General features: G+C 38.2%; 1 protein-coding gene across 7 annotated transcripts in view; it reads left to right on the top strand.

Annotated features, from left to right (window-relative positions):
* Positions 1 to 3667: 3667 nt before the first annotated feature.
* The window catches only part of cfap20dc (CFAP20 domain containing), a 31651-nt gene continuing 13725 nt past the window's right edge, over positions 3668 to 21593 (top strand). The window contains exons 1-14 of one of the 7 annotated variants that reach the window (XM_071203120.1): positions 3668 to 3733; positions 4004 to 4093; positions 5398 to 5491; positions 5587 to 5659; positions 6593 to 6707; positions 6842 to 7010; positions 7408 to 7542; positions 9476 to 9648; positions 9764 to 9872; positions 11958 to 12050; positions 12151 to 12285; positions 13643 to 13947; positions 18301 to 18648; positions 19350 to 19604. In XM_071203120.1, the coding sequence (XP_071059221.1) occupies positions 5461 to 5491; positions 5587 to 5659; positions 6593 to 6707; positions 6842 to 7010; positions 7408 to 7542; positions 9476 to 9648; positions 9764 to 9872; positions 11958 to 12050; positions 12151 to 12285; positions 13643 to 13947; positions 18301 to 18648; positions 19350 to 19604 (1941 nt within the window). In that variant the 5' untranslated portion in view covers positions 3668 to 3733; positions 4004 to 4093; positions 5398 to 5460. Of the gene's footprint in view, positions 3858 to 4003; positions 4094 to 5397; positions 5492 to 5586; positions 5660 to 6592; positions 6708 to 6841; positions 7011 to 7407; positions 7543 to 9475; positions 9649 to 9763; positions 9873 to 11957; positions 12051 to 12150; positions 12286 to 13642; positions 13948 to 18300; positions 18649 to 19349; positions 19605 to 21593 lie in introns of those variants that run through there. The other 6 variants (XM_034084186.2, XM_034084185.2, XM_034084182.2 and 3 more) reach the window with 6 other exon arrangements.

Here is a 21593-nt window from a genome sequence, read left to right as displayed (position 1 = left end):
GAATACAAAAAGAGGTCATAGTAGGAGATAATGTGTCCCACTTACTACCAGCAAGAGCAGGGAGTGAGAATATGAAGGATGGTAATGACCCTGATTACTCACTCCACACGTTGTTCGTTTGTCTTAGTGATCTTACCCTTCACAGGCACAGAGGCACTGCTACAAAAACGGTTCATAGTATGTATGTTGCCGACTTAAAACACAGTTCAAAATAAGTAAAATGATGTTTGCTTCACTGTCATTGATTTGTAGGCATTCAACAAAATTGTGAAAGTATTTAACATAACAACAATTAAAAAATCATGACATGTTAAAATCAGACAAACTGCATCGCTAATATAAAAAACCATGGCGGATTTGACGGAACAATAAGGGGCTGACAAATGCTGCAACAATATAATATTTCGCCACAGCTTTATTTGTTATTTTGCAACGGTGATTGAAAACAACCTTACAGATAGATGCTTGAAACACACATGAAGCTTATTTTCCGTTTTTTTCTTATGCAATTAAAGGATAGAAATTATATTTGTATCATCATACCTAGTGAAAATATACTTGGCTAAATGTTGACAAATATGAAATGCACCTGCTAACCAAACATGTTTTAGCTTTGGATGTAAGTGGCTTTTCTAATAATACACAGTATGGCCTCTACACTATTTTGTAAGGATTACATTATTTTACTTCAAAAGAAGCTTATGCTTCAATTATGATTAGCATAAGGAAAAGAAACACAGACTGGTTCAATACAAAGAGGTTTATAGTTTAAGGCAGCTGATGCGTGATTTTTGATGAGATGCATTTTGGTCTGGCAACTAATCTGTGTGGGTCACTCCCTTCTTCCCTTAGTCCCTTTTCCCCCAAGAAAAAAGCTCTTTTAAGGAAAGCTGGAACCAAGTGCTATTTGAATGCAACGCTAGTTATCGGTTCAGGTATAAGGGTGATTTTAATTCTGGACGCCTTAATTGCATTCATACTTTTATTATGAACTTAATCGTTTGGGAAAACAGCTTTATGTTACTGTCACTAGTCTAAAGTATCTCAAAACTAACATTGTCAATAGTAATTGTTGTGTTTTGACTGATGCAAATGAATAGATTATTTTCAAAATAATGACTGAATAATTAGTCATAATTAAGTATGCTAACAAGCACTGATTTATTAACTGATTTCTCCATACCGGCTTCGTCAGTGTTCACTGCATGCCAGGCTTTATTTTAATGATACTGTCTGTCCCAATCAGTGTCAAGCCTTTCCTGTAGAGAAAAAAAAGTTAATTATGAAACTTTCTCCGTGCCATGCTCTGTTGACGCTCTTTCTATCTAACATATTTCTGCATTGAGTGTCATAATAAAGCAGTAATAAGGAGGGGATACTCTGCACAGTGATGATAAGCCCTGGGGTGATGCAGCTAAAGGAATTACTAGTAGAAGTACTTTACCTAAGTGCTCTTCATTACTCTTAATAATTAATCATGGTTAAGTGTATCAAGAGCCTATACAGTGATTACGTTTCGGGGTACATTTATACATCCATTGTACAGAAGTATAATTTCACATGTGGAAATGACAGGTATGATGATACTAATAGACTTCACTTTTTCAGAAGCAATATATAAGAAATAAGCTCATGCATTTAAAATTCATTGAATGTCAAACTTGTGTAAGGAGAATCAGCCAAAAAACCCTCAAACTATTCATCTGAATAAAACAAACTATCTAACATGAATAATATTTGGGAGTTGAAACTTTCTTGAAACAGGTATATCAGATAGGTCAAATGTGCTCCATTTGACCTATCTGTTACATATTCTTTTATGTTTTAGTTGTTTGAGACAAACAGCAAAGGTTGAGACAGGATGGCCAACTCATGGAAATGTTGTAAGACTTGGCATCCAATTCCTTTTTCTATGATGCATTCTCGATATTCATTCGGAAATTGTTTTAAGGACAGAACTGTTTAGTATTTGCTAATACATCAGAAGATTTTTCTTTGGGCGCCTGCAAGCCTGAACTCAAAGAAATCCATGAAAATGCAAATGAAGACAGTTTTATTAAATGGTTGTATGACTTCTTCAAAAACAATACAACTCACAGTATTCATAGCTGTGATGGGACAGATTTCTTTTTTTGCAGTGTCTTTTGTTCTATATCCATAAATAACTGAGACCACCTTGTGTTTGAAGTCAGAGACATGCACAAATGTTGTAGCAGTATCATACCGATGTACTTCCGGATGTGGTCTCCCTCAGTAGCTAATTAAAAAGACATCTTTTTGATCTCATAATAGCCTTGCTGCCAGGGTAAACAAAGCAAGCGATAATGACACAATAATGGATTTTAGCATTCTAACAGAAGATACTTAAATACAGGTTCATTATTTATCCATTTTTTTGCAACATCTTTGGGTATAATATTAATCAAAACATCCCAAGCCCTCTATGAATCTATAGTGATTGTTTGGTATGATAAACTATTTTTCGTCCTTGAGGAGTCCAGTGATGAGATTGGGGAGTGAAGTTAAGAGAGAAAAACACATTTCCAATCAACATTTCGAAAAATGAAAGTCATTGTACACAAGAGTAGACGGCCCTGTCCTCGCATTCAGCGAGTCACATATCACTTTGTCCTTTCGGTCTTGATTGACAGATAAAGTCAAGCTGAGTGTAAATCTCATGGATTTTTCATTGTTTTTGTCAGTATTTATACATTTGAATATTTATATTATACAACACCTTGGATCTACAAATCTTGGCAAAGTGAAGTATACGAAATTGCACATGCAAGTTACAGTAACCTCACTATGGCAACAAGTAATGTTGGTGAAGTATGTATCGTTAGGCAATAGGCACCTCTTTTTTTTACCCAAAACTTAATTTAAAATAAGTACATTCAATCAGTATTGCACATTCAAGTACAGCACCCATACATAGAGCTGACAACAAAGAGAGTACATAAAACAAAAAAAATGAATGAAAATCACAAGAAACCATGAGAGACAAATGAATATTCTAAATTTGTAAAAAAAAAAAAGAAAGAAAAAAAAAAAAAGAAGAATGAAACGTAGCTGAACATCTTTAAATAAAGACATACATTATAATTTAATTACATTTGAAAAAGAAAGTTGTGAGCTTAAAAATTCAGTTTGTCAATAAAGACTTCTACCAATAAAATGTGAGAACATCAACAGTTTAGAAATCCCATCAAACATTAATGGTTAACAAGTTGTATACCGTATCTGGCCTATAGGTGATGATTTTAGTAGCACATGTAGTGACGTTTTTGAATATTTTCCACAATACATTTTCACCGAAATTATCCAAACGTAGGCTATGTTTCTTCAAAACAACTGTTGCAGTATAACACACACAAGTGACACAAACAATAATGTCTGACGTGAGATTGTACTTACTTCACTGTATCTGACAGGGAATTTAATGTTGTTTTTTTTGTATGCCAATCTTTTTTCGGGTTTGCACTTTATATACAGTCCCTTCGTTCGCACTCGTCTCACCTCTGCTGCTGCCGGGGTGAGACCATAGACTGGTTGAGAGACCTGAGAGTCTGAGACCAATCTTATTTCTACAGCTCAGATCAAAATTACGTCGTAAACCCGTTGTCTACCTGACTACGGTTGTTAAGTGACGTCGTAGCTACAGTAACCATGGAGATAATGTGTTTGGCTGTCCTACAAATGCGTCTTACTTTTTTAACTTGCTGCTCGTACTTAAGTATGCCAAACGTTACTTTTCCGTGAACTGTAACAGACATGTAGTAAGCTATCTATACATTGTATATTCTAAACGTTCAACCATTGGTGTGTCGTCACGTAAAATGTTCAGGAATAATTATCAGGTACGTTTATTTTAACCCAACTGTTTTTGGCCATCTTTGAACGCAACGCTCTTTGTAAACACCTGTATCTTTAGGCTAATTAGCTTAATGTGTAGCATGACATTAGCTGGAGGCTTTTACTCACAACCCATCGTGTATCCTCGCAGGGTGGACCTGTGGTTGAGATATTCAGTGGACAAGGAACAGATCCTGTAGCAAAATGGAAACTTTGTGGAGGTCCGTCCTTCATACACAAGGTGAGTTTTCAGAGTTGCTAGTTCACCCTAACACATTCACATGGTGATTTTACTAGCCCACATGTGCTCTACGTCAAGCTAGCTCACAGGCCCTATACTACAACACATATAATCTGATAAGGTACAATACATATCATAAAGTCAGTGGTTGGAAGTAACTAAGTACATTTACTCAAGTACTGAACTTGAGTACAATTTTGATATACTTGTACTTTACTTGAATATCTATGTTTATGCAACTTTGCACTTCTATTCCACTTCAATTCATAGATAAATCGTGTATTTATACCCCACTACATTTATTTAATACCTTAAGTTTCTTTGCAGATGTGGACTAATGATGTGAAATACTATTAGAATACTATTATTAGCTTTATTAAGTTATATTCTGTAATGGACCAATTTGCTTAATAAGTACTTTAACGTGTGGTGCTTTGAGTATGTTTTGATGCTAATAATTGTGTACTTCTACTTGAGTAACATTATGAATGCAGAACTTTTACTTGTAACAGAGTATTCCTACACTCGGGTACTTCTACTTCTACAAGATCTGAGTACCTGCCTGATGCCTACAGTTCACAAAGTCTGAATAGTTACCACAGGGTTTAACTAACCCCCCTCGATAACATGCTGCATTGAAACAATACATTTAGGCTGTAAACCTACACTGTTTTACATTGTACAAGTTTCCATGGGTTATATCCTTTACAACCTTAACCCATGATGATGATTTTTTTGGTTTAAATGAGTTTGAACATTCTTTGAAATGAAGAATAAGAACATATCAACTCCAATATAATTGAATCAGCTAAATTAACTGATCAGATCATAATAATATTTCTAATTGTGCATATATGTCACTTTGGGTTTACTGTGAACGTTTTGGGTTAAAGTCCCGATGTGACACCAGTGTCACAGCAATGTTTGTCTCATTTGTTTCATATCAATTTGATCAAGAAATGTTTCTACAACAGGTTAAATGTAATAAAGGGCATGTTATGTAAGCATTTTAATTCTTAAATGGCTTGAATTTGACCTTTTACAGTAGCAACAAAAAAGCTAAAGCTGTATAAGGACGGTGGGTCCTTATGGGTTCAATTCAGAGTAGAATCTGGCTTACATTTTATATTAAAATTCTGTTCTTGACCCGTAGCCTTTTTTTAAATTTCAAAACTCATGCTTACATAAAAAAAGTCTGCTCACAATGATGGCTGTAGCCCTCTGTTAGTACACAACAATGGTCACTTCACTGAGCGAGGCCTTGTACTTGGCAAGCTCTCTGATGTATTATGTTCTCCTTTTAGGAGTACAATAAAGAAGTCAGAGGCTTTGTTTACTGTCTGGAGGGCAGCAGCCAGACAGTCAAGATGCAAATGCCAGAGAATGGGAAAATGTCTCGTAAGTAAACACACTTGCACCTAATAGTACATGACATTTTGGCTTCCCACATCTTAATAGTAATTTATTTATTTATTTGCCTATACTTTTGTTAGTTGGACTTCTTCAAAGATTCTTGGTCCTTCAAGTGCATATTGAACAGTGCAATGATTTTTCCATTGAGCTTTTGTAAGTACAGCAAGCTAAAAAGTGTTCTGTTCAAAATACTTACTTTTTTATTGCATGAACAACATCTCAGTAAATCTTTTATTCTGTGGTTGATAAATGAATTTCATAACTGCAACTGTGGCTCAATATGGTAGAGACATCAATCTCTAATGGAGTGAATACAGACTTTGTTACACAAGGAACAAAATATTATAATATAATGTGAAATCTAAAAAGTATGAATGTAACTTGAGTGCATACCCCTCAGACTACCTAAATAAATAAATATAAACAGTTTGTTGAAAGCCCTTGAGCCTCCTGGGATAATGACTTTATCAGCAATGCCTATTATGTACTCTAATTTGCTTAAATAATCATTTATGATTAAGATGTTATTGTGAAACATAAAATGATCTGCATGGATGTTTGTTGATAGAAATAAGAATGCCACTGCGCTTTACCAGTGTTCTCATGATCAATAAAACACTGTTTGTGCACTCTACAAATGCCTACAGATATAAAGTATCTCCCTATGCTCAAAACTCCTGATGTGTATTCTCTTCATAGTAAAATATAATTCATTACGGTCTCAGGCTCTGGTTTACAGTATCGATGCTGCTGTTTAGAAAGTGATATGGCATGCAGGCCCTCTATAAAACAAGGAGGAGATACCGTCAGAACTTTAAATCATTTCTACACTACAAAGTTGCTAACCTACTATTTTACACGCACACTAAATCATTTTAAGAATATGGGGTAATATTGCTGGCGTTGCTGTTCCATTAGAGAGTGCCATGACAGCTGATTTCACGAGGCTACATTAAAGTAAAAGCTCCTTTTTAAGAGCTAACCTTATATAGACTAATAAAAGCTTGTTGTATTTTCTGCTCAGTACTTCCTTATGACATCATTTATGCTGATGATTATTTATATTTTCTTCTCTGTTATTTACAGGATAACCGATTTAGAGCACTTGAAAAGAAGACTTTACTTATCAACAGTACATAAAGAGTTGTCTGCCACACATTTGCATGCAAAGATACCTCTCGTAGGATTGAAACGCAGTGTCGTGAGTATCTTTTACATCCTTGACATGTTCTATTCTCAGAGTTCTTTCAGATATGTGCTTGTTTGTTTTATATCTCGTGAGCTGCTCTAAGAGAACCTTATAACTATAGTATCGTATTGTTTCTTTTGTCTCAGTGGTCTACTTTGTGCATCGACCTTATATCATTCACCAGTGAACTGTTCAAGGGGTTTTTGACATTGGATGGCATCACTTTGTTTGCAACCTGTAAAGTCCGCAGAATCTTCACCATGAAAACAGTGCCTACCGAACTCTCAGGCGATGGTAATGCTTTAAACAAAACAGGTAGGCTGATTAAACAAATGTTTAATCCGTAAAGTGCCCTCCCTGACTCGTTATTTAAGAGATAATGGCTTTGCACTGAAACTTCTAATCAATGCTCTTCACTTTAAATAGGTTTAGTCTGTCCTTATTTGGAACTGTGTGTATGTGTGTTGGGAGAGAGAGAGAGAGAACAAGTTGGCTGTTTCTATGGTAGTTGGCTGAGAGCGGTGGTTTTTGTTTAACTCTAAAATGGCTCAGCAGAGCAAACAGCTGCACTCAGCACTGGCTGCTTACTGCACACATACGTTACTTGCCATATAAGACAGCTTGTCATTTGTATTTTTCTGTTGACATAAGTGTTTGGGTTTATTGTCTGATTTGACTTAATCTGAGCATGTTCTCTTTTTTTTGTATCAAGATATGTTTCTCAGTGGAGCCGGTCTCATGGACTCGGTCCCTCGCAGCTGCCAGTTCCCGTCTGATGTAAACTACGTTACCCAAGTGTTGAACATGGAGAATGTACTGAGAGCTGGACTGTTGAGCTCTGACTGTGGTGGGTAAGAGAAAATCACATGATTGTAAAATGCTAAACATTGGTGGATAATATCTTAAGTACATTTACTCAAGCACTATATTAACATTTTTGTGGTACCTTTATTCTTCAGATTTTCCATTTTATATTCCACTACATTTGAAAGAAAAGATTGTATTTTTTAATAGATTTTTCAGACAGCAATAATATTTCAGCTATAACAACAGCATCAAACCCCCCGTGTTTTAATCAAATATAAGCTTGGAAATTAAGCTCCCTTATCCTTTTTTTACTTTTCATTCAAAGGGCTAGTGCATACGATGAAGTGACTGAATACAGCTCAATTATCCAGAGTTTCACCGCTCTGAGCTACTGTAGAAACATGGAGACATTGACCCGCTGCTAATGTACATGTGAAGGGCTCATTTTAGGCTGATGAAAAAAATAACAATTCTTAGCTTCATGTGGTTATAAACGAATACAAATGAGTGTCACACGGGACCCTGGGTAGCTCAGTTGTGAGCTGGCTGTCTTCTGCCCAGTACGCGGGTTTGACTCCAGAGCCTTCAGAAGGTTTCAGGCAAAGTTATTCCCTCTGTCTCCCCCTTCAACTCTGCATCTCCAATAAAGGCGAACGCAAGAAAAAATATCTTTAAAAATAAAATAGTGATGAATATTATACTTTCGCCAATAGATCCCCTTTATTCATACACACTGCTCCATTTACACAAATGTAATCTTTAATGCATCATAACATGTTTAAATGTATAACAAGTACTGTATACTGAAGGTTTGCTATTATATATTTACAACACAAGATATCTGCCGTTATCAATGAAACAGTTCATATACACAGAGATGGTGTAGAAATTGATGCACATAAATAAACAGCTTCCTACGATTTCAGACTGGGATTTTAATCTTTTTATTTTCCTCCCATGAAATGCCTTTAGTCCTCATTTTTATGTTCGTGTGCACCTCACCTGTACTCGGAGAGCTGCAATTATCTCCTCATATAAAAAGACATGCACCAGTAATCCAGCTCTGCCGCCTCTGTGGCCTTTCTTATCAGCGCTTATTTGTTTGTTCTGACAGCTGTCAAAGTCATGTTGAGTCAACTGGCAATGCCCATGGAAGAGAGCAGTAACCACACACAACAAATAGCTTTTCCTAATTAGCATCAGCATTATTAGCATGACATTTCTAATCATAATTAAAACGATTGCTATTTAACTAGGCATCCGATTTAACTGTGACAAAGTTGCTTGGTGAATAGTGTTGCTTCACCACCCATTCTGTCAAACTGTTAAAAGTAAGCGGCGGCCGTATTTAACGCGCAGCAGCAAACAAAACGTGATTATCTTATAGATATCTAAGACATTCTGTTTCCAGGTCAATGAATCCATGAATTCCATGCTCAAAATAAATAATGATCATCAATTCATCGTATGTTTTTTGATTTCTGGGATTCTGCAGATTGAAAATGCACAACAAAACTCTGAAACCATGGTCACTTTCGAGTCAAATCTGCTGTATCAAATGAGCGTGACGAGTGCATCAGCTTGGCTCTGTCTGTATCAGCTTGGCAATCCTATGTGTTTTGTGTCTGCTTTTTGCTCTGATGACGATCAGACAGAGTGTGTTTTTCTGTTAGCACCAGCGGACGTGGTCCTAATGACACAAAAACACCGATAGCGAACTATTTTAAGAACACTATAATAACATTAAAAAATAATAATAATAATACAAAATATAGTAAAATCAAATAAAGCAGTATTTACATTGAAATAGGATGATATAAAATATGTGCAGTAAAAAAAACAGATATTATCAACATTGTGTGCATTAATGTAATGCATAGAGCCCGCGTTGTGGCTGAGGTAAAGCAAAGGTTAGATTATGTATGAGAAAAATGGAAATCTTAATTAGGTCTATGATTGAAATTTTGTTTCAGTTCCTGATCAGTCTACCACTGCCAGATCTACCGGTTATAGAAGACCCAGGCCTCAGGGTGTTTTACACACAGCCTCAGGCTCCAGGGTTTCAGGGCCACCCCCTCAAACTGGAAGAAAAAGCAGTGCAGCCTCAGAAGAAATGGATAAAAGTCTTCTCTTTGTATCAAATGTGGTAAGCTCATGAATCCCATAATATCAAACATTACTATATGTCATACATGACTATAAATACAAAATAGATCATGTTGTTTTTGAACTTGTTTTCCTTCTCTTGTTGTTCCCTGCAGGCATCCCCGTCTAGTAAAATGAACCAAAAAGTTGCTGCAGAAAGTGAGAGCAGTGCCAAACTGAGGGATCACTTATCACACGGAGAACCTTCCCAAATTCTTCTCCAGGGTAGAATCGAATAAGAGTTCGATGTGTTGTTTTATCTCAGCTGCATGCTTCCTGCACTACAACTATACATGCCCTCGTCAGCTATTATATCACCAGATATATTTGTATCTTTATTTGTTTAAGGCGTTGTATACAGACTTACTTACATGAAAATCTGTGTAGGAAGAAGCTGACGTTTCATTTTCTTCTACCTGTTTTTCTGTGGATAAAAGACTAAACTTTATTATTAATAATAAAAATATACTGTGTGTGTGTATATATATATATATATACATACACACACACACACACACACAAAACATTAAGTTGGTTAAAAATAATCAGATTAACTATAATGCTTAACACCTACAGTATATAAGTATATACCTCGTATATAAATATATGTATTAATTATATTTATATATAAATATGCAGTGTTAAACAAGCACATCTGTATATCACACTTACTGTAGGATACTGTAGAATAAAGCAGCCATTACGCTCACTCACTGAATCACAACATGGTTTAGAGTTTAGGGGGGTGGCCAGTGTTAAATACAGAACAATAAACACCGATAACAAGAAAATGCTGTAAAGTAATGAAAATATTAAGTGAAAGGAGGTTTGTTAGTCTTTAAGTGTATTGTATTCCTTTTCCTCAGATCAGCTTCGAGGTTTAAAAAAAATGGAGATTGTTCAATGTCAGCTTTGGCTATTGTTTTTCCTAATGTGTGCACACATTACCAACCAGAGCGGTTTTTCTTTTTGAAGCCAGTGAGTGTTTCCTTACAAAGCCCATGATCGACAGATGATAATCCATCTCGGAATGGATGTTAAATCCCACACTGGCCATCTTTTTGTATGTAGTTGTAGGTCTCTAGACCCAATAGGAAGCAGCAAACATGCAAACAGATCATTGGAAAGAAGAAATAAATGGATATATTTACAGTCTTAGTTGTAATGTGGACCAAGAAGCAGAATGCAGAGGTAGAGCAGTTATCGCAAAAGGCAGATTATTTGGCCTTTGTTCAAAAGCTCAGTCATTAATAGGTAAGCAATCAGCGAGACCGACGGAGTCAGAAAGGGAGCTGGCAGCGATGCATAAATAACGCACATGACAACATTTGCCAAAGAGAGCGACCTGTTTTTAAGTGACTGATAGGCAGTAATAAGGAGCAGAGCATTTGAAATTGAACTAAAATGGGAGGCTGAACCCAGCACAGAAACATAGCCGACAAGTTTTTAGAAAATTCCAGAGAATTAAAGTTTATTCCTGTAGCTAGAAAGTGTTTTTTTGGAAAAGCAAGGCTTACTTTTTCACTGCTCAGCATTGGCTTATAGAGAAGATACCAATATCATTGCGACTACCCTCATTAATTCATAACGCAAAAACGTCCAACATTATAATTTGAAAGAACCAGACTTAAATATCCCTTTTTCTCGTATGCAAACAAAGCATATCAACCAAGCTCTACTTGTTTGTCTTGCAGTGAAAATGTTATAAACTGATCAAGGGACATGACGTAGGCTTTGACTTGGTACCTCCTAATATCTTGTACCCTGGGTGACGGAGAAACATCATCGATGGAAATCACTCCGTTGGTTTTATTGTAAGGCTTGTGAATGTGATGTGCACCGATGCAGATCCGGTGTATGGCTGCATGACTTAAAGTGTGCTTCTTGCTGTAGAAGCGCACACTGCATTCCTCTAATCATATCTTCTTGGCTTTAAGAATGCATCTGATTATTCTTGTGCATCAGTTAAAGCATTACATATCAACCAACAAAACAAGATCCCAGCTCTGGCACAGTGTATTCTCCCAAGCACCTAATAACAGCTTTTTCCGTTGGTAATGCACCATCCTTTGAGCATGACTGAATGCAAAAACCCATGATTACAATTCCTTAATCAGCTGAACATAATGTAGCAGGATGTATTCTCCCTGCACTGAATGAATGTAAGAAGCTCAGTTACTGAAATGCCTTCATTAATAAGGACTTTCACAGTGCATAATCATTTCACAGATATGCTTCTGGCAAGCTATAATAACATTGTTTGACTGTTTTGTGTTATAAAGCTGTTCTAATGTTGAAAGGACTCTGTAGGAACACTTGGCAGTTTACAGCCTCATCCCCCGAAAGACAGAGTGTTTGACAAGCAGGGATCTAAGAAGCTCCGGGTGTCCAGTGCAGGAAGAGGTGAGATCACTTCACCGCGTGTTCACTGTGTATGTTGGAATACACAGTTTTAACGTGTTTACAGGTTCAACACCGTAGGTTATTTAATTCTGATTAACAGCCTCTCCAGATGCTGTTCCTTGTGGCCACAGAAAGAGAAGTAAAACCAGGGAGAAAGGCAATTCCACAGCCAGTAGGCAAAAGAGCGAGCAACAACCCCTGACCCTAACAGAAACTACAAAGCCCCTAACAGCAGGTGAGGCGATCGTCTGCTGTGAATAGGCAGGGAGCGTAGCAGCAGATGGAGCAGCAGGGAGATGTGTGCACTTTCATACTGAGTGATGGTTTGAAGAGTCTAAAAAGATAGTGAGTGATGGGACAAAGGAGAATAATATGCATACTGAGTGATATTGGTTTCTACTTTGCCTGTTCTCATTTGACCACGGAGCTTTTTTATACTTGATAAAAATACCTGTTTCCAGTTTTAATTGAAATCACTTCAAAAATATTACATGCATTTTAATGTGCCACATTCAGTGCTGCACACACCATCGCTTTTGTTCCCCCTTTTTAATTGTGCATAGCCCACGTCAAGGCCATTTCAGGATTTGTGTAGGCGTACCTACTTCTATCTTAGCCCAATAAACCCCCCTCCACACACAGGCGCACACACGCCACACACCCACCTACACCGGCATTGTCCTCAGAAAACGTGTGCACGTGCTCTGAAAGCTCATCTATGGATGTTTCTCCACAGCAATAAGCTCCTTGGCTGCAGCCCTGCCCACAGACTGAAAGCAGTTAGTTCATTAATGGTAATGTGGCACATTAAATAAAAGTCAGAGGGGCATCTCCTGAGCTCAGGGTTTGCCACACAGTGGGCAATTAGAGAAAGTGATTATACTGTCGAGAGGTTCAGATGTGCTCATTCAGATAGTGGTGCCACTCCCTTTGATCTCAGGCCTATGGAGGAGGTTAAGGAGTCAGTGTGTCATGCATCTTTCATTTAAGGCTTGAAGAGAATATTGTACCCAGATATTCAGGAACATACTGTAACAGTTTCTCTTTGTTCTGTAACAAAAGATTGAAAGCCAAAGATAAAGCGGAACGGCAGCAACATTTACCTGGAAAATATGTCAGTTTTAAAGAGTGTTTGTACAGAGCTTTCATTGTTTGAGTGACAACGTTGCAGTAAACTGCTGTCCTCACTACTGATTATGTTGTTCATATTATCATTACGGAATCAGCGTAGCAGGGCTATAAAAAACCCTAATCCATCACATCAGTGCTGGAGAGATGAATGGCCTTTTTCTGGCAGGCAATCAAATTCATTACAACTTTGCATATTTTTATTAAGTATTTTTATGTGCATATAATTAAATGAAACTAGACGGATATTAGTCACACGATGAAAAACCTCAAATCATTCACTGTAGTTAGATTCCTATCATTATTCTTTACTCCACCTGGCTAAGACCTTCATGTGTTTTTCTAAAAGACTTATTCATGAATCCAACGATTTGTACACTCAAGGTTGACTTTTCAAAAAAGAATTGTCTCCTGCTTCAGTTTTAAACGTGAGGATTTTTACTTTTGTTCTTTTATTTCGGAAGATTGTAGCCTCAGGGAGAGTTCAGGATCTGCCCCCTCACCAGCAGAGCCCCTGCGCGGCTCCATCGGTCCAGGTCTTTGTCGTGACCTGCAGGTCGGGAGCAGCTGGGAGAATAATGACAGGTCCGAGCCCCAGCTCACTCTGCAGGAAGAGGTGTTCACTTTCTCATCCCAGCCACACTCACCCAAACGAGGGCAAGGCCAGGGTGAGCAGGAGAAGATGGAGATGGGAGATGATCCGGTTCAGAGTGGAAGGCGGTATGAGGCCCAGCCCGAGGACGACTTCATCGGCAGTGAGAGTGATGAGGTATGTCTGATCTTTATAGGGGCACGTGCACACTGCCAGTACTTAATGTGCACATTTGAAAAACACATGATTTGTCTCTTAGCAATGTCATCTGATCTAATATAATCTCAATGAATCATCAAATATTCAATGTTGTTATAATATTTCGCATTATATCCACATTTTGATTCCATTCAGTTTGATTGGATTCATTGATCAGTGGCAGTTACCTGCAGAATACCTTAACTTCAAAGGTCAGGGCGGTCATTTATTGTCAGAATATTTAATAATGGTTCTGAGACTTATAATTAAGATAAGTAGTTTTTCTATTGCTGAGCACAGAAATATAAAGTGTTGAACGAAGTGCAAAGACCTTCAAAGAAATGCTAATTGCTTTCACTTATTTAGAATGTTATAATGTAGTTGTGAAGCTGATTAGTTTAAAAAAAGGTGTTGCATTACATGTAATGTGACCTTTGAATGTTAAAGAAGAAAATCCACTGCTTAAACAAAAGAAACCTTACCAGAAACTGATTCTGGAAATCTCTGTTGCATGCATGTGTAACATCTCATGTTTCAATCTTTATATATACAGTCTATGGTTTCAATATGCTTTTTTTTAACTTGTGATAACATCCAGAAAGTATCAGTTTATTTCCTGGTCATTTGAAATGGAGTCAACAGGAAGCCTGGGGAAATGCCCCTCTTCCATTGCTATGTGTGCATGTGCAGATAAACATCTATAGAGCTCACATCAGGTGGATCTGGTAAGAACAACAGTACACAGGTTCTGTGTGCTCGTTTTACGGTGACATTTGAACACTTTCCCTGAAGTTTCTTTTCAGCCCTAACCAGAGTTGACATTTAGAATTTGCACTTTTGTTTTTGAAGAAGGGCTTTATGTCTGTACCTCTGTTGAAACATTTTCATTACGGCTGGTTTTCTGCCAGTGTTCATTGCTTACAAGCCACAAATAGATTGTTATTAGCTTATAACCAACAGTGTTTCATTGTACTACTTCCAAGAAAAACTAACGAAAAAAGAGGAAAATATACAGTGTGATGCAAGAGAGAAGTCATACTGCACACAGTGTTCCAAAACTGATTTGAAATGTTGTCCTAAAATGAGCCACCCAAACACTTCCAAAATTAACAAACAACCAGAGCTTGGGTTTTCTTTGGTAGAATGTTACTACTGACGTTAAACAGCTGAGGTTGAAGGGAATCGGATGACTTTTTTAATTACAACATTTCACAATGAAATAACACTAAAAGTGTGTCTAAGGGGGGTGATTAAAGGAGCACTTTTTCAAATTAACACATTAAAATCAGCTCCCATCACTCTGCATGAAGTATAGTTAAAAGGTGAAGAATAAAGCATGCACTTTCAATACTGTTAAAAAAAAAAGAGTAAGACATTGGATCTAGTAAAATGCTCAGTGTTTTGAAACTACCAGCAGGAAGAAGGGCATTTGAAGTGTTATGCTTCTCACGTACAACTTTTCTGTGAGATGGTCAGTTTGGAAGTGACTATTCTTCAGAGGCGAAAATGAGCCACGCTTCTGTAATATCCAAAATAAACACAGTTTATCTAAAAGGACACAATGGCTTCTTTTTTTGATATCCCCAAAGATCATATATTGGATAACCACAACTTCTTCAAATATAGACTGCTCTCCAACAGGCTGGAGCATGGAGTAATGTGTTTCTGTCGTATATGTGTACGAAGGCTGTTAAAGCAAGGCTGTTTGTGGTGAAGCGCGAAGCTGAAAATTGCACATTGCCCCAGAAGGTGGAAACATGTGGAATAACTAGAGTTATTGTTACTTATTCCCATTGAGCAAAGATTTGTTTTTGAACTATAGTCCCATTATGGAGCTGTTTATCTATGTGTAGGTCTTTCAGATACTTTTAAGCAAATGCAGTGTGCTTGTTTCAAAAATATCCTCAATATTACTTTTTCTTGATTGGTTGTTTCTCAGGAAAGATCAAGCATACCAAATGGCAATCAGCAGGGCTGTGATGGAAAGCAAATGATCCGTCAGCACACTTTTAAAATCTCAATTTATCCAAGACTTTTATTTATTGGTTTTTCCAGGAAAACTCAAGGATAGCCACTGCTATCGGGTTCTGCAAAATGTAAGCGTTAAGGCACCAATTGTTTCACTTAAAATATATACCCATTAAACGTATTGAGGAAATTAGGGGCTACTCATAATTAGGGATTAGTACACTTCTAAACAGCTGTCAATAAAGCATGAATATTGTTGAAATTGCTGTTAAAATATCAACACTATTGTGAATAAACTAATCCAGTGTGTGCCCTTGGCTCTGTCGCCCAGATCAGACGTTTCAAACGGACTACAGAATCCCCTCGCTCCCTTTGTCTTTGGGGTTATGAATGTGAATTGAATAATTGCAAAATCTGCTGAGATATCAGAAAAGCCGCGAAGTTATTACCGAAATCTATCAACACTTGTTCTGTAAATTATTAACAGCAGGATTTTTCTTTACCTTTTCAACACTGTGCAAAGATATTCAGAAGAAAATGGTAGTAGGGAGAAGAAAGGGACAAGAGGTAATGTTGGTTCTCACAGTGACCAGCTTTTCATTTGGTCAGTGAACCCTAGGAGTGGAGAGCAGGGGGAGAGAGTGACCAGTAAGGAAGGAGAACTGGATGGATTTCTGGGTTTCAATTAAATGAATCCCCACTGGTGGTATTTGGTATGTTGGGTGAAGACTTTCTTTCTTGGTTTGTCCCAAATTCTGTCTTCAGGCAGCAGCTTAAATGGCTCCGTCCTGGTTTCCTCTGTGAGCCCTGATGGAAGCCCTAATGTTTATGAAATCCTGTTGGTTTTACAGTAGTTAGCTTTGTATTAGCATTACTCTTTATCAACGGCTCATGGTAAAGGTGAGTGACTTCCACAAAGTCTATACACCCCCAAAATGACCTTTTTAATCAGTGGATCGAAGTGTTATGCACATTCTAGAGACATTTGTAAAAGCTTCCTAATCTCAGGTCCAATTCACTAGCTCAGTGTAGTGACACAACTAAAGGCTTGATCCATCCTGTCCGAAGTAATAACAGACTGTGACTGTGGTTAGCCATCTCGCAGAAGTTGGCCTGATTTTGATCTCTATTCATTTATGATAGCTTGCTCATTTCTTGGAGCAATATCATCTTTCAAGTAGTTGCATCAGTTTCATGCAATTCTTTTGAGCTAACATTTGTTCAAAGAGAAATATTAACGGCAAAACAACGCAATGAACCTTCAGTGTGCATTATGAACTATTTTGAAATGGATAAGAGACAATAGAACCAATGTAAAAAAAATAATATATATATACATTCAGGAAAATGCAATAATGAAACCCGAACAGATGCAGTAGTGCAGCGACTACTTTCATGATACTCATACTCATTCATTGTTTATTCACTTGCACTTGTTACAATGATAAAGCATAGACAGAAAAGAGAAAACAAATAACTCTGGAGCGAGTGAGATAAGAACCTCGAGGTGCTTATGATAACCTTTCGCCCCGAAAAAAACAAAGCTCAGAGATGAAAGAAAACGCCTCAAAAAGAGACGGCTGGAGGAAGAAATGAAGAGACAGTGTCATTTTGAGGGACGCTTCAAACTGTGTAATTGACGAGAAACAATGTCTATATTATGAACTGAAAAAGTGTGCTTGCTGTCTGGGTGTAAGTATTATACAATTGTAATCTTCTGTATTTTAGGGAGAAATGCAAAGGCTGGTGTTAACATTTAAAATATAACTGCTTTGAATGTAAACGTGCGTCACTGTGGCGGCCTGTTCATACGGTGTACCTGTGTTTGGTGAGGTGGTTTTTAGTGTAGGATTTTGTTTTTTGTGAAAGTTTTCGCGCTTTTGCTTTTTTAACTTTTCTTACTGTGAAACTGGGTCACACTTGGAATCTATTGTTGCTGTTGTGAATCCAGCTGCCAGTAAATGAGCAAACTTCTCTGAATCACATGTCTTTCGATGGCGAGTGTTCCTGAAATATTGAAAATAAATATAACCTTATTGGTAGGTGACACATCGTGAAGTGCATCACAGTTTAAAGGGGGGGGGGAGATTAGCACACTTAAAGAGAATGCCATTACCCTTTTTGAAATGTAAGGTTAATTTAAAGCTAAGCCACCAACACCCGATCAATCCCAATGACTGTTAGACATCTCATTATCATATTTAATTAAGCCAACATCAATCTAAAGGACAGAACACAACATTAAAGTTGTTTAGGTAACACTAGAAGCAGCCTACTCTTAGGTCATTACTAATCATCCGTTTTTACAGTGGGTTTTACAATCATTTAAAAATCAACAATTGTATTTCTCTGTATTTCTTTAAGGATAACAGCTTCACCAAAATCAACCATGCTACTTCAAGATCTCCTAGTCCATATTTGGATGGTCAACTTGAAGTCCACCCTGAATCTCAAAACATGGACCAAACAGCACCAACGGAGCTCACTCCAGCTTCCACCGGCATGCAGTCTCCATCCAGTGGGGGGGCGGAGGCAGCTGAGATGGCCCCCACACGCTGCCTCTCACCCAGTGTGACACCCAGAAGGCAGGAACACAAGTGTGGCCCGCGTGGATCAGACGCACTGAACCAGTTTGCGGATGAGAACAGCAGTGTCACGCTTTCCAGAAGTCTCCTGCATGAAGTCAAATTAAATGCCTCCGCACAGAACAAGGTACTGCTTATATATACGCAACAGGCTATGGCTCTATTTGTTTGTGACAGAGAGGCAGAGCTAAGAGGGACTCTTGCAAAAGTTTGTTACACCGTGCTGAGACGGATCAGACTACGGACTGTTGCAAATTGAGGTTGGCCACTGCTCCAGTTGAAAGATCCAGGATCAGAGGATTGTCAACTGGAGCGATCACAAGGCCTGAGGGGAGATCAGTCACTTGGCTGTTGCTTTCTGCATTTACGCGACTCACTGCTGAGACAAGTCCCAGCATCCTTCTACGGTACAGCTCCTAGCTGATGATTTGTGCCGACTCCGGCAGGCAGCATGCAGTGAAAGCTTTGACTGAAAGGTTGTCAGAAAAATATGACAAGGATTTTGTTTCCCTCCCTACAGCCCTGGTTTATTGACTGCCATTGATTCGACAGCAGGGAAACACTAGGCTTCCTTGCACAAATCCAGTTAGCAGAGCACTCTCTTAAATCAATTGATCCACTGTTAAAACACATTTTATTTAGAGGGTAAGGAGTAGTGTCCAAAGCCGCCTTGAGCTCTGTCTGAGACCACAGTCTGCTGTTTTTCTCTATTTTGTTGTTTGCACAAAGCATTGTATCGACTATGTGGAGAGTGTATCTGTGCTTCTGACTAATTGAAAGACATTCTTTTTGGGATTTCCTTCAAATAAGTTATGTATTTGTGTCCAGGTGATCAGTTTAAAGGAAGAAGGAGCCAACACCGTACACCCTAATGACTCCAGTGTTTACAACTTACACCCGCTTAGCAGTCTACGAACACATGGGGAAGATGAAGAAGAGCTTCGAATGCTGGCAAGTCTCAAAAGAGAGCATGAGGAAGATGAATGGAAAGCCTCAGGCCTCAGTGCATCTCAGATCCAACACTGTAATGTCAGCGTTAGCATGAGCAGTGACGACGCTTCTACCTGGACCCACATCTCCAAGGTCTGTACCATCATCCTCTTCTACTAGCACTCATGTGCAGCTCGTCTCACTATTTACAATCATTAGCACGTTGTCCTTCTCTCTATCACCCTGTGGAATAATTATTTTGACCCCGGTTGATCCTCACCCTTGTTAATTTACATATCAAGCCCCGGACTTATGCAAACGTAAAGTGCTAATGCACCTTTTTCTCCGGTGTATTTTCTGCATTACAAAAGATTATGGAGATGGAAACGCATTGATTGGCCTCTTATAGCTCTTAAAAGCACACTGGCATAATATCCACAGTTTCCCCCAGTGACTAGGAAATATTTAGGTCATTTGAAATGATCCACACAAATCCTTTTAGAATTCAAGGATGGCGCGGTTTGCTCTTGGCTATTGAAGGTCATTTATATCTATGGGCAATTAACATAAGCACATTGCGCTTATGAAGAGAGAACACTGCCCTGCTGGGTCCACTGCACGATCCCCAGTGAATAGAATGATTACAAATGCTGGGGTCATAGCCCTGTTACTATTTCTCTACATGCAGGTATCCATTAATATACTGAGATTCAAGCAGAACTGTGACTTCATGCAGGGATTATCTTCTCATGGACACAGTGATGGGGTGTCAAATCAAATGTTGTATCTTCGTACTGTACCCTCAGAACAGTTTTCCACGGTGACAGGTTACGTTTCCACTCGACTTGAACAAACCCCGATGTGATCCTTTCCAAATCAGTCACAGTGGTTTACTATTCAAATAAATATGGCAACAGCACCACCATCAGCATATTAAGAAAATGCTTTGCCAAAATGAGAGAACACAGAAAAGTAATTTATTTATCACAAATATTGTTCTTATTTGATGAAAAGTTTTGAAAAATAAAACTTAAAGGTGGGGTAGGTAAGAATGGAGAAACCAGCTCGAGTGCGCTAGAATTTGAAAATACACAACCGGAAAAAATCTGCCACTTCCTCACAGAGCCCCTCCTCAAACACACACGAACGCGCACATGACCAATGAGGGCACGAGATAAGTTTGTGCACGAGATGGAAGGCTGACAGGCAGGTAGGCCATCCAGTTATTTGACCCGGGCCGGCTCACATGATTGGTCGTGCTTTTTACAGTACTACGGCTTCCACAGATGACATTTTTGAATGTATTTATTGTCAAAGCATTTCATGTATTCATGGCTGTCGGGATGTTAAGAGCATTCCATGGAATATAACAAAGTGTTTCTGAAGTGAATTACCTACAAATATAATATAATATACCTATAAATAAAAACCTAACAGGTGTCTGTCAAAGATAAAAACAAGAAAAGGTTTGGGGGCCTTGGAAGTGAATAGTCACAAGCCATGTCTTGCCTCTAGATGCTGTGATTCAAGTGCCTGCTGTTGCCGTCTTTAGTGGTGTGTCCACTTAGACACCTTAATATGTATTTGATGCACATTCTCCCTGTGGGCACATGACTGAGGTAAGAACTGCCAAATCAGAGGTTCTTCTGATGGACCATGACGTCTGGTTAAAGCTATATGGCAGTATGAAAAAAGATGACCAAAATCCTTTTTGAGTTTAATACTCCCCCTGATATCAGACAGAAGGTGGGTCCATTCAAAGGTCTGTACCAAGGCAAATACTCACCCGGTCTTAGCTTGGAAAATGTCAGCTTCTTTTAGGGCTTAACGCTATATTTCATCAGCATTAACATTAAGTGTGCATGCACATTATTCCAATTGGAGGACTTGCAATGTCGTCTAATGAAATCAAACATATTTTTGCTACAACTGTTTTACTGGTTGATGATGCCAAAAGACAACTGCCATGGTTCTCACTTTCCTTGAGCAATCCAATCCAATGCAATGTTTCCCATTAATTACCTACAGTCTGGGTTTGTCCGTTTTTAATAATAGAGCGTATATATTTTTGATCTTTTCATGAGTTGGGTCAAAGATGGCCACCCTTGGTCGGAGGTTCCTCTACCAGTTCTGGCATATCCA

Source organism: Pseudochaenichthys georgianus, chromosome 5 (genome assembly GCF_902827115.2).
Source record: "Pseudochaenichthys georgianus chromosome 5, fPseGeo1.2, whole genome shotgun sequence".
Lineage (NCBI taxonomy): Eukaryota > Metazoa > Chordata > Actinopteri > Perciformes > Channichthyidae > Pseudochaenichthys > Pseudochaenichthys georgianus.
This window is presented reverse-complemented; position numbering and strand designations above follow the sequence as displayed.